This window comes from Peromyscus maniculatus, chromosome 19 (assembly GCF_049852395.1).
Source record: "Peromyscus maniculatus bairdii isolate BWxNUB_F1_BW_parent chromosome 19, HU_Pman_BW_mat_3.1, whole genome shotgun sequence".
Lineage (NCBI taxonomy): Eukaryota > Metazoa > Chordata > Mammalia > Rodentia > Cricetidae > Peromyscus > Peromyscus maniculatus.
Genome location: NC_134870.1, coordinates 69,023,659 through 69,037,434, shown reverse-complemented (window position 1 = coordinate 69,037,434; position 13,776 = coordinate 69,023,659). Strand labels below are relative to the sequence as shown.

At 41.4% G+C, this 13,776-nt stretch overlaps 1 protein-coding gene across 5 annotated transcripts in view; it reads left to right on the top strand.

Annotated features, from left to right (window-relative positions):
* Positions 1 to 13,279, top strand: part of Ark2n (arkadia (RNF111) N-terminal like PKA signaling regulator 2N) — an 85,748-nt gene extending 72,469 nt beyond the window's left edge. For all 5 annotated transcript variants that reach the window (XM_076555555.1, XM_006973852.4, XM_076555556.1 and 2 more), the window contains one exon: positions 9,265 to 13,279. In XM_076555555.1, coding sequence (XP_076411670.1) covers positions 9,265 to 9,454 — 190 coding nt within the window. In that variant the 3' untranslated portion in view covers positions 9,455 to 13,279. The remainder of the gene's footprint in view (positions 1 to 9,264) is intronic.
* The last annotated feature ends 497 nt before the right edge of the window (positions 13,280 to 13,776 follow it).

The window sequence follows — 13,776 nt, the reverse complement described above, 5'->3', positions numbered from 1 at the left end:
CAGAGAAACCTGTCTCCAAAACAAAAACAAGCGGGGTATCGGTGGTGCGTGCCTTTAATCCCAGCACTCGGGAGGCAGAGCCAGGCGGATCTCTGTGAGTTCGAGGCCAGCCTGGGCTACCAAGTGAGTTCCAGGAAAGGCGCAAAGCTACACAGAGAAACCCTGTCTCGAAAAACAAAAACAAAAACAAAAACAACAAAAAAAAGAATGTAATTTTTATGGAATTTGATGTTCTTTATGGTAGGGGTTAGCAAACTGGTTCATAGGCCAAATCTGTCCTACCACAGGCTTTTGTACGTATTGAGAGCTAAGAGTGCTTTTTATACTTTTAGTTTTTAAAGATTTTATTATTTTTAATCGTGTGTGTGGGTAGGTGTATTTGATGTGAGTACAGGTGACCGTAGAAGTCCAAGTGTAAGATTCCTTGGAGCTGGAGTTGCAGAGTTACAGACGGTTGTGAGCTGCCTGATGTGGATGCTGGGAACTGATTCTCTGGAAGATCAGCATCGTCAGCCCTTTATGTTTTAAAATACTTGGGCAGGAATGGTATTTTATGACATAAAATTCTTAAGAAATTCATAAAATTATCCTAATGGAGTCACTGTTAGTCCATTTTGCACATAGCACACGTCTGCTTTTGCACTGCAGCCAAAATGTTGAATAGTTTAAGCAGACTGCATGGTCCCCAAAGCCCAAGATATTTAGCCTTTGGCAGGAAAAAAGTCTCTCTCTCTCTCTCTCTCTCTCTCTCTCTCTCTCTCTCTCTCTCTCTCTCTCTCTCTCCTCCCTCCCTCCCTCCCTCCCTCCCTCCCTCCCTCCCTCCCTCCCTCCCTCTCTCCCTCCCTCCTTCTCTCTCTCTCTCTCTCTCCCTCTCCCTCCCTCCCTTTCTCCCTCTTTCTCCCTCTCTCTCTTCCGCCCTCCCTCCTTCCTTCCTTTCTTTCACTTTTGGTACATGCAGTAGGTTAATATGGCTGGCCTTGGACTTACAGAGGTTCACCTGCCTCTGCCTCCCAGAGTACTGGAATTAAAGGTATATGCTACCACGCCAGCTTTCTATTTTAAATGATTGGTTGTGAGTATAACTCAAGGGTGGAGTGCTTGACTACATGTATCAGTCCCAGGTACTGCTTTGTTTATTTTATTTTATTTATTTTTTTAAATAATTGTTTGTAGTCCTCTCAGATGTATTTTTTGTCTTAATACAGTTACATGAAAACCAAGAATTGACATTTTAAAATCTGTATATTCCATCTATCAAAACTAGCACTTCTCCCCAACAAGGGTTAAGCTGTGTGTGTGTGTTTTAACAAAGGAGCATATAACACAGTTACCTTCTTCACTCTGTTCTTTGTTCTCATTTCATTCCGTGTTAGTATGTTAATAAAATATTTACCCGTGTTTTATGTATAGCTTATAAAGAATGAATTCAGGAGTGTAGATTGCAGTGACAGACATGCAGATGTGTGTGAACTGAGGTCCCTAAGGCTTTGTCATACTTCCCAAGGGAGTTTCTCAGCGGAGCCCAGAGGAGTGGCAGCTCGGCCTCTCTGGAAGTCAGTGTTGTCCTGGGCGTCACACGCCAGGCCCTCAGCCAGACATGCGCCTGCACAGTGTCCTCTTTCAGCTCTGTCTGTATGGGAGACAGTTTTCCACTCCAATTTTATCTTTTCTTCTTTTCTTGACTTAATAAAAAACCTTTTCCTCATAAATTCTCTTACATTAGTTAACTTTTCCTTTTAATCTGACTTTCTCATCAGATGAGGAAGAAAGAATGCTCATTTTTCTCCCCTTAGTTTAACATGATTTTGCCATTGGTTTATTTCTTACATTGTCCCTTTTAAGTCCTGTGTTAGGCTTTCTGGACTTTCCTGTTGTGGTTTTTAAGGTTTTCTACTATGATACCCTCTTGGGAGATTGACGTGGTTAAATTGTCTTCTGTGTGTGCTAAGGCACACCCTAGTTCTAGTCTCTGTATTCCTGTCACGGCTCCCTTCTTCGTTGTTCCCTAGAAATGGTAGGTGCCCTTCTTCTTAGCTCCTTTGCTCAGCTTTCCTTCCGCCATGAACTTTTTTGCTTCCTTTTGAATTGCTTGAAGAGTTACTCATTTTATTGTATGTGTGAGTGTTCTGCCTGCATGTAGTATGTGTACCACATGTGTACTTGGTGCCTATGGAGGTCAGAAGGCAGCAGATCGACTGAACAGGAGTTATGGGCAGTTGTAAACTACCATGTAGAGGCTCGGAATTGAACCCAGATCCTCTAGAAGAGCAACAACTGCTTTTAACTGCTGAGCCATCTCTACCTCCGCCCCCACCCCCCACCCCACCCCCACCAATATTATGGTGTCTGGCGCTAGTTTTATCATTAAAAACATTCAATCTAAAATCTCAGTTCCTTCTTAACCCTAACTCATGTGTATAGTTGCCATCTCTGGTATACCGATCTTAATGTCAGTATTTGATCTAGAGCAGTGGTTCTCAACCTTCCTAATGCCAAGATTCTTTAATACAGTTCCATATGTTGTGGTGATCCTCAACCATGGATTTGTTTTTGTTGCTACTTCATAACTATAATTTTGCTACTGTTATGACTCATAATGCAAATGTCTGATATGCAGATGGTCTTAGGCAACCTTATGAAAGGGTTGTTTGACCCCAAAGGGGTCAGGATCCACAGATTGGGAACCACTGGTCTAGATTGTCATCATCTTCTGTATTTATTTTGTACTATTTCCTGAACCAAGTCATGTAACTTAAAATACATTTTGAATGTCATTACCTTCGAGGACCTTACTTACAGGCCCTGCAGTGTAAAGCTGCACTTTATTCTGACCCATTAGTTTGAATTTTGGGGAAAACATATTACAGATGAGAAACCATTTTGAAACTTCAGTGGTAAATGCTGTGTGTGCAGTAGAATACAAAGTTTGTGGATTCTGTTGGAGATTTTAAAGGAAATCCTATTTCCTTTTGAGGTTATCTTTTATATTGGCCTTTGGATCCAGGACTGAAGCGAGTAGTCTCGATTGACTGCTCTTTCTTGCTAAAAGTGTTTTATAGCCTGGTAAACTTCACTCACACATTGGATTAAAACCCAGCGAAGCCCACAGAGGAGGCTTTCCTGGTGGTCAGAGTTGCTCCTTTGCCTGCTTGTATCTCATCCAGAAATTATTTATAGGTCTTGGCTTGCATTTACGATGTATTGGTAAGCTTCTGGTAAGATTATCACTTGGAAAGGGTTTAGGTTTTGGCCCAGGTCTTTCTGTTCTCATTTTATTTGCATGTGTAGATAGTTTGTTTGGATTTAGTTGTCTTGTGTTCTCTCTCTCTCTGCTTTTGCTATTCTACATAGTCATGGGTTCCTAAGAATTGTAGAAAATGTGGTCCTTGAGTATTCTCTGTGGGGTTGGTTGCTCTGGCGGGTGCCGCTCTCCCTGTTTGACTTCTGTGCTTAGTGGTGTGCCTTTTCAGTGAGGTTGCTTTTCTTTTCTTCCTGCTCATATCCTTTTGTATTCTTTTATTATGGATTGATCTGTCTGTCTCTCCATCTATTTTTTTTAATTATGTATTTTTGAGACAAGCTTTCACTATGTAGCTAGCCTTGGTGACCTGGAACTTGCTGTGTAGACCAGGCTGGCATGGAAACCATGCTAGACTTGTCCTGTGCATTTTATCTAGCCATAGATTAGAAAGTGTGTTCTCTGAACTAATGGTTGAATGCATTGTTTATGGTGACCTTGTACTGTTGTGGTGAGCTCCTGGCATTATTTGAATTTATTATCATTTTCAGATGTTCCTTTGGGGGCAGTTCAGTATCACAGTGTGTTTTGTGCTAGTGAGATGGAGACTTGTCAGGTCCCTAGTTCTTCTGCGCCTGTTTAAGTCTTGGGAGAAGTCGTGACCCTCGTGTCGATGTTTCTCATTGTTCTTGGTCTTTTCCCCTTTTCTTCCACCAGCCCCAGTGGTAGTTTTCCTAGGTGGGTAGGTTACTGCCTATAGAGCTCTTTTATAGGACTGTATACTGAATACTGTATACTATATACCGAAGGACTGATGGTCCTTCAGTAACCCCTTCTGAGACTTTAGTGAATAAGATTCCTAACATTTTAGATATTAATGTTTTAGAACACAGCAAGTAAATTACAGAAGAATCTTTGCATTTCATAGTGTTTTATGAACCCAATTATTAACATCCATACTAAAAAAGAACAGAGAAGGAACCCGGCACCTCCATAAAATCACAAGGATGCATTTTGTTTTCACTTAGGAAAAACAGCTAGATCACCTTCAGGCTCTGTAAGTGAGAGCAAAAATGATGAATCTTTAATATTGTTCTCTTAGGATAGTGAGTAAACCATGTCACAGATTTTTATAATGTAAAGAAATTGTCTCTGTGAAATTTTTATTCTGTTGGCTTTAGTAGATGATAAATAAGAAATCCTATCAGATTTTATTGTTTATACATTTTTTTTCTAGAATTTTGGAAAATGAGGTCTAGACATTTTTTAAAAAATTTAAAATTAGCTGGGCGATGGTGGCGCACGCCTTTAATCCCAGCACTCGGGAGGCAGAGGCAGGCGGATCTCTGTGAGTTCGAGGCCAGCCTGGTCTCCAAAGTGAGTTCCAGGAAAAGGCGCAAAGCTACACAGAGAAACCCTGTCTCGAAAAACCAAAAAAAAAAAAAAAAAAAAAATTTAAAATTAAGAATAAGCGGGGTTGGGGATATAGCTCAGTGGTTGAAGGCCCTGGGTTCAGTCCTCAGCTCTGAAAAAAAAAGACAAAATAACAAAAAAAGAATAAGCTAGGTATAGTGCCCATACTAACCAGTACTTGAGAGCTGAGGCAGATGAATAGCAAGCTAGAAGTTAGCCTGGGCTACATAGTGAGACCCTGTCAAAACAGAAACAAAAACTCCTTCAAAGTGTGTCTCTAGGTTTTTTTGATTCATTGCAGTTCCTATGCAGAAGTATGCAGCCTGTATCTGCTCTGCTTTGGACTGGACCAATAAAGCTCAGCTAAGTATATGCCTTTCATAATATAGGAAAGCATATGGGTTAATGCATGAAAATTGTTCCTTTTTTATTTTAATACCTCAAACTTTCAAGCCCCAAGATCAACTGCGTGGGGCTTATAAAAACCAATGTAGTTTTATTACATGAAAATTTCCATCCTATCGTTATAAATTCTCTCTCTACTGTGCACTATTTTACAAAGCAGTTGAGACGTTTCTCCAACACCAGCCTGTTTTGAGCACTTAAGGACAAATTCTTGGGCCGAGAGGTGTCTGCATTGGTAAAGTGCCTGTGCACAAAGCATGAGGACCTGATTTCTGATCCGCAGCACCTAGGGCAGCTGTGTCTGTAGCTCCAGTGCTGGCAGACCTGTAAAGACCCTTGGACAGCCAGTCCAGCTGGATTAATGAGCCTTGGGTTCAGGGTCTCAGGGAAAAGAAGCAATCAAGGAAGGTTGCTGAAGTTGTCTGTGGGTGTATACACACAAAACAGCTGCATATAACACACCACATATGCATGTACCCACATGAATACATACATTAACCACTACCCCTCAAAGTTATTTTTCTGTACTTAAAAAAACAACAAACAAGCATGTATTAGGGCTGCAGGGCCATGTTTTCACTGTGTTTCATTCATTTCCTGGCTGTCATTCTATTTAAGATGTAATTAAACCATGAAAACAATGAATGCTTTACTGCTTATAACACACAACAAGTCATAATGTACATCTTAATCTTTGCAAACTGTTCATTTTTAAGTAGCCAGTCCACAGATCAAAGCACAGGCATTCTCTTGTGTCTTCACTCTGTAGTCTTGACTTCCCCAGCCCATTCCCCATTGACATTGATCCTGACTCCCAAGAAATCCTGGTCACTGATGACTTCAAAGGTCAAGCTATCATCTTTTTTAATTCTCAGAGGTACCCAGCTTGACTCTTCTTAAAAAAAAAAAAAATGTGTGTGTGTTTTCATTCTGTGTGGGTGTGGGCACATGAGTACAGGTGACTTCAGAGCCCAGAGGTGTCAGATCTCCTGAAGCTGGAGTTATAGGTGGTTGTAAGCTGCCCAAGGTGGGTGCTAGGAACTGAACTCAGGGTCTCTGCAAGAGCAGTAAGCCCTCCTAGCCCCCCATCTTGAATCTTAAGGGGGAATTGATTATGTTTGTAGTGGCTGGATTGTGTGGACGTGATCACCCAAGACTTACCTTCTGGAAGCTGATTTGTGTCACTTGCCTTTGACATTTCTGAAGGGCAGAATGGCACCTTTCATGGGCTGTGCAGTTTATGGTGGTTCTCTGTTGGAGCTAACCACTTGGCTATAGCTGTCTGGAGCCAGGAAAGCTTTGGACCAGAGAGGTATGATCATTATATCCTCTAGAGAATCTCAGGTGGTCAGGGCTTGTTTTCGTCCTTAGGTCTTTTAGGTGTTCAGTGTCTTAACTACCCCTTTCGCTTATGGTTGTTAGAACTGCTTGTAACACGATACAGAGTGACCATTTAGTTAAATATGTGCTTCGTCTCCTGGCCTCCTTGGCTGTTCACTCTTCAGTAGTAAGTGCAGGCTTTAAACCTCTCACTCAAACTCCCTGCTCCTACACCAAATACTTTTCTAGAATCTGTTTTGATGTTTAACAAATACCCCTGGGACTGGGCAGCAGTCCTCTGGATCAAACCGTAGTATTTCAGCTGTAATTTGAAGAAGGCATAGTTACTTAAGAGGAAGATAAACCTGAATGGAGACATGATTTTGCTGTGGTTCTATACTTAGGTTGCATTTTATCCTTGGTCCTTCTCTTCTGTAAAATACAGATTAGAGTAGATCCCTTTAAAACCGTTGTTCATGATTCCTTAGGAAGAATAACAATGGGACTTTATATCCCTAGCTTAGATGTTCTAGGAATTGTGCAAAGATTACATTGGCTGCCTTGGTCCCTGAATTCTTACTAAGTTTCTAGGTAGCTTTACTTAAATTAGAATGCTTGTGCAAATGAGCTTTTGAACTTTTAGAGAACTTCATACTTTAAGATGGTTCATTTTACACACCGATTTAAAGTAGACTTGTCTCAAAGTTCCTTTACCTGACACTTAAGAGTACTGTGACCAGGTAAGTCTTGTCACCTGCTTAAACCTGTTTCTATATGTAGACCATGGGTAATGACTTTCATTCCACCTCACAGGATTTTTGGAATTGTCCAGCAAGGTGATGTGTATGAAACTGCTGAAGTATCCCATCCAATAATTTCTGCAGATGTTTCACTTCCAGGACAATCTCCTACTTCTTAGTCACTCAGTCTGTGTTTACTTAACAGGTTGTAGGGCTTGGGATTAGACATTGTGCTGTGGGTTCCTTATTTTAATACTTTGGTTAGCTAGTCTTTGAAACTGTTGTAGCCTCTGGCTTGGTGGCTACTTGGCCCATTTCTGAACAGATTTTGTGTCTCTGATACTTAGGAAATCTGTGTTCTGAGCCAGGTGTGGTGGCCCACACCTGTAATTGTAGCATTCAGGATGCTGAGGTAGGTGGATTAGTGTTAGTTCAAGGCCAGCTTGTGATTCTAGTCAATTTAAAGCTAGTCTGGAATACATAGCAAAAACTTTGTCTCAAAACAACAACAACCACCATCTGCCAGAGGCCCTGTTCTTCCATAGTTCTCTTAGTAGTTGGCAGGCTAACCTTTGAAAGACGGTGTATGGTTTAAAAGCAGTTGTTTTTCAACCATTACCATGTGTGTGATACCTGTGGATGGATTCACTCATATGGCGAACATGTAGTGGTCAGAGAATAACGTTGTGATGTCTGAGCTCTGGTTGTCAGACTGCCAAAGCTCATGCTGCTTGCTGCCTCACACACACTCAGTCATTTCAGGTGTGGGATCAGAGCCTCTGCCTTCCTCTCAATTTGAGTCAAGACTCAGTGTTCCTCCAGGGGCTCTGGGTTTATCATTTGGCTGGAACACGGAATTCAAGCTCTAGTGTTTCTGAAACCGTTTTCTCCCAGGGACTCGTGTGACTTGTTAGCAGTGTAGTTCTTCCCTCCCGTGTGCTATAAACTGGGGCTTCAGCCCTGTGCCTTTCACTGAGTCACAGTGAGAGACGTAGAGATCTTTTATGCAAGGTCTAGTTCCCAAGGTCTTAGAAATATAACTTATAGCCGGGCGTTGGTGGCGCACGCCTTTAATCCCAACACTCGGGAGGCAGAGCCAGGCGGATCTCTGTGAGTTCGAGGCCAGCCTGGGCTACCAAGTGAGCTCCAGGAAAGGCGCAAAGCTACACAGAGAAACCCTGTCTCGAAAAAACCAAAAAAAAAAAAAAAAAAAAGAAATATAACTTATAAAACAGCGTTATTCTCACAATTTGTTTTTTATTTTGTGTGCATTGGTGTTTTGCCTGCATGTCTGATGAGGGTGTCGGAACCCCTGGGAACTAGAGTTGCACAGTCTTGCACGGTCATGTGGGTCATGTGGTTGCTGGGAATCGAACCTGGAATCTCTGGAAGAGCAGCCATGCTCTTAACCACTGAGCCATCTCTTCAGCCCCCTATCTTCACTTCCTCCCTCTTTCCCTCTCTCGCATCCTCTTTTCCTTCCTTCCTTCCTTCCTTCCTTCCTTCCTTCCTTCCTTCCTTCCTTCCTTCCTTCCTTCCTTCCTTCCTTCCTTCCTTCCTTCCACCCCTCCCCCTTTCCTTCTTTCCTTTTTTCCCTTTCTTTCCTTTCCCTTCCCTTCCCCTTTCTCTTTCCCCTTTCCCCTTCCCCCTTCTTTCCCCTCCCCCCCCCTCTCTCTGAGACAGGATTTTTCTGTAGCTTTGGAGCCTGACCTGGCACTCACTCTAGACCAGGCTGGCCTGGAACTCACAGAGATCCTCCTGCCTCTGTCTCCTGAGTGCTGGGATTAAAGGCGTGCTCCACCACCACCTGGCCTATCTTCACTATTTGTAACATGATTATTTAATTGTGTTACAGAACTTATTTTACAAGCAGATTTTACCTATTTTTCTTGTTGTTTCAACTTGCTGAGAATTTCTATTTCATTATCATAGAAATCAGAGAGATTTAAGTGATTTCAAAGAAAATCCTGTTCGCTGTTGTCAATGACTGACCGTGGTACTTCTCAGGAGCTGACTTACTTGGTCTTTTAAAATAAGCTTGCATAATAGGATTGGTAAAGTGTTGACAGTACAAATGAAGTCCTATTATCTCATAATTTTCTAATGGTGAGATTAACTGGATTAATTTTTTTCTTCACACAATTGCAGGTGTGTTCACCCCCGAGGAGGTGTGATACAGAGTGTTTCTTCCTGGAAGCATGGCTCTGGCACGCAGTATGTGGGCTCCCGGCAAACACAGTCATGGACTGCTGTGACTCCCCAGCAGACGTGGGCTTCTCCAGCAGAGGTTGTCGACCTGACCTTGGATGAGGATAGCAGACGTAAATACCTACTGTAATGCAATGTCCCTGTTCTCCGCACTGCTCCCTCCACCTCCTCCTCCTTGTGACATGGGAGTTCATCGTCATAGCTGCAGCTTCAGAAGCTGTTTGTGGCATTTGTGGAATTGAAATTCATGATAACCTCCCCCCTCTTTTTATTAAAATAATTCACTTAGGAAAATAACTTATCACAGAGAAAATAATTTTTTCTTTTCTTCCATAAGAATATGAGAATGGCGGATTTTATTAGACAGCTTCATTTTGCTTGGTGACTTACCTTAAAAGTCACCCTCCATTTAGAATAATATTTTACTTACTAGTCAAAATGGATTTCAGGTTTTGAATCTTATATTTATTTTTCTGTATAATGAAATTAATAATTAATATCTAGATGTGACCACCCTCTGTCTGCCTCACTGTCACTCCTACTCTAGGGCATTTGCGCTCACATCAGTCAGGTCCTCCTCGTTGGCACCTGGTAGGGCATGTGCATTTAGAAAACCCTTCCTTTACAGTGGAAGACAGAAGTATTATAAAATATATTTTTTCTTTAGTATATGTCTTCTGCCTTCTTTCCTGACATAGCTCCTTGTCAGTTTGCCATGACACAAATATTTGAAATGCCCCCTCCCTTTATTTCCAGATACTATTAAGGGGACTCAGTTGGTCTCCTGTTGCAATAATTGTTAATTCTTTGAGAGTTTCTAGATATCTGAAGAGTGCATTGAGAGATCAGTGGGAAATCTCTCTCTCAGCTTTTCCCCCTGGTTTATTCAACTAGGAAGGCAAACATGGAAACTTGTTACTTGAGTAGGAAGAATTTAAGAGGCTGTGTGGCATCTAAGTCTGTAGGCACTTGCAAATCTGAGAGGAAAGTGCCTTCTCTTGCAGCTGGTTGCCCCAGAGGGTGTGTGACAACTGTGTAACTGGACCTCATGCTGTGTTTGGGTAGTTTTCTTTGCCTTCTAAAATATATACACCAGAGAAATGAAAACATACCGTAAGAAGTCAGATGCAAAGCACATTGATAGTACTTTAAGTCTTACAGTGTCTAAAAGGATTAGTAAAGGGTAATAGAAACTTCAGGGAATTTAGGAAATGCCAGCAGAGGAATTTTGTGGCATTAGTTACTACCTTTTTTCCTGTACTGTTGTAGTTACTAGTGAAGTACTTTAAAAAGCAATACCTAGAATAAGAACACCATGTATTGTGCACAGGGGAGTGAAGTAGTACTGGCTCAGAAGACTTCCCGTTTGTTTTGGTGGGTTTTGATTCTGTTTGCATTGTTACATGCGGTGTTGCTATGTCCTTTTGCCTCCCTCCTATGCCTTGCTGGTTCTTCCTGATTGTAGGAAGAGACCTGCCATTTTCATTCAGTTAACACACAACTGACTAAAGACCTACCTATACTGCATAGAGCACTGTGCAGGGTGGATGCTGTGGAGGCCTGAGGGGAATGAGACACAGCCTGCATGCTCATGCATGAGTCTGCCTGGCATTTTCTTTTTTCTTACGTAAAGACAAGTTTATTCTTTTAGTCCCCTTCTTGTTACTTCAGGTCTTCTGTAGATTCCTTCAGTAGGTATGTATTTGAGCACGTGTCCTTTGATCTTTTCTGGTGGTATTCATTTGATCTGCCCTCTGCTCACCAACTTCTCATTTTTTTCCCCTTTCAGTCTACTACTAATTAGGCTTTAAAAATCATGAATCTCCAGTGTCAGTACATCATTTATCGCTCTCACCTGGCCACAATCCTAGACAGAAACCAAAGACCCAGAGGCCAGAGCGAAACAGAACTTTGAAAATTCACTGCTGGTGTATCTTTGGACCTTCACATCTTGCTTTAGGATTAATTTATTGAGTTTTACTGTTACACATTTTTTTTTTACTTGAATTAAAATACTCAACAAAGGAGAAACATAATTTCTGGTCTTTGCTTTCCAGAAAATCATTGATAAGAGAATATAGTGGAGTGTATGACTTGAAGTTTTCATAGCTTATATCTCCCCCAGTATCAGGGCACAGCCCCATTTTAAAGAATGTTTTCGCATTACTTATTTTCTTGTTAATAATGTTTTGTTCAAGTCTATACAGTAGGTGATTTCCCCTGACATTTTCTTTAGTCCCTGTTAGCCATCCCCTAACTCTGGGTGCACTGTGGATTGGGGACAGAAGGGAGTTGTAACTAAGCTCTTTTCTGGCTTTTTGCCTTTGTCTTAGGTTGTACAAACAGATCCTTACTCCTGATGCAGGTCCCTGACTACTTGACTTGGTGCATCAGAACAGAGATGTAGGCATTAATATGCAAGGAGTGAAGGGATGCTTGAGGCTGTCGGCTCTCTAAAAAGTATGGACTCTCCCGTCCGATAACTAATTAAGAGGGCATCCAAACTCCTGTTAGTGCACATCCAGGAGAGTGGGAATGTGCTTTCTGGCAAGGTGTTAATCAAATTTTGTGACATATAACTCTCAGAACATTTGAAATTTTCTTAAAGAGTATTGTTTTCTAATTAAAGTTTTACATTTGGTAGCATAAGTAGTTCTTTATGCTTTGCCAAGATATTGTTTGAGGGATACAGTGGGATCATAGACTGGTTTATGACACAAATGTGGTTAATTTCCTTCCCCTCCAATTTGAAAATCAGAGGAGCAGAAACCTGGCTGTTCACAGCTCTGTATGGCAACTACTGCTCTTTTGTAGCTGGCTGTTCTTGTAGATCAGTGGTTCTCAACCTGTGGGTCATGACCCCTTTATGGATTGAACGACCCCTTCACAGGGGTCTCCTAAGATCATCTGTATATCAGATACTTACATTACAATTCACAGCAAAATTAGAGCTGTGAAGTAGCAATGAAAAGAATTTTATGGTTGGGGTCACCACACCATGAGGAACTGTATTAAAGGGTTGTAGCGTTAGGACGGTTGAGAACCACTGTTGTAGACTAGCTGGGTGATGTCAGTGTGAGAGAGCAGCCATCACATGTGTTTGTCGCACAGTTCTGAGCATGAGCTGCCCAGGTTGCTAGTTAGTCATTGTTCATCTACTGTTAACACATTAACACCGTGAGGGACTGAAGACAAATGCATTGCCTGCTTTTTTGTACTGTGTCACAAGGCTTGCAAAAGCCTAGGGCGCAGTTTTGTCTTAGGTTTGACTTTCTTTTCCTTTTTATTTTTTTAATAAAGGCAAAGAGCTGAGCCCCATTCCTGCTCTCCCGTATGTGCGATGTGACTTCCGTGTGTATATAAAAACTGTTGCACCTAACCAAACTTCCTCGGATTGTGCACTGTTGGTTTAAAATAATCACGTAGTTTAGTCCAATGCTGTTGTGTTTTTTTTTCTTTTTATTTAAAACACTACTTATTCTCTAACAAATTTCAAAGGGTAGTGATCTTAAAAAAATCACTGGAAACTAGGAAATGTTTTTGTTGTTGCTTTGTTCTTTAAAGAGTGCAGAGGTCATTGAATCTTTTGCTCTTCTTACCTTGAACATGAATTGTCAGCCATTGTATGGCTAGGAACCAGTGCACTTGGCGTTAACAGATCTGCTGTTGCTGGGGACTGAGCGTGGACTTGATGCAGTGACGACAAATCATTGCGTAGAAGTAATGTTTTCCAAATGTGCAACTCAAGTTTGTAAAATGAAATTTGGTTCTTTACATCATTATTTAGTTTGTGTTTCCATTTAGTATTTAATGGTCTTTGGAGAAAAAAAATAAACAGAGTGTTATATATATATTTTTTGGTGCAAGATGAGATTTTGTTTTTTGAAATAAGTCTGTAGCATAAAGGTTAAACTATTTTAAGACAAAATAAAAATAGAGTGTATTTAAACAATGATACTTTCTGAGAATTTTTTTTTCCTGCCTTAGTTAACAAGGTAGTGTCTGGAACCATCCCCAAGCTATCCTTCGGAGTTGAAAACGTTCTATTTTGTTCATGGACCATCTAATCCATAGCTGTATCCTATTTCCAAGATGTGTTGTGAGTAGCTTGTGTCAGATCTAGGGAAAAATAGTTTTATGACACTAGGGGGTTGGTTCAGTTGGTGAAGTGTTTGCCAAACCCAAACCTGGGTTTGGTCTTCAGCACCCGAGTAAAAAGCTGTGTGGTGGCTCAGGCTTGGGATCTCAGCACTGGGGAAGTGTGAGACAAGAGGGTCCCTGGAGCACCATGCCCAGACATGCCAGTCATTTGTCAGCGCCAGGCCAATGAAAGACCCTGTCTCAAGGAGGTGGATTGGCATTCCTGAGGATGGCAACCAAGATAATTTTCTATATCTCCCAGCACATACTTGCGTGTGTACCCCTCAACATGTATACAGTGATAAAAAGCAC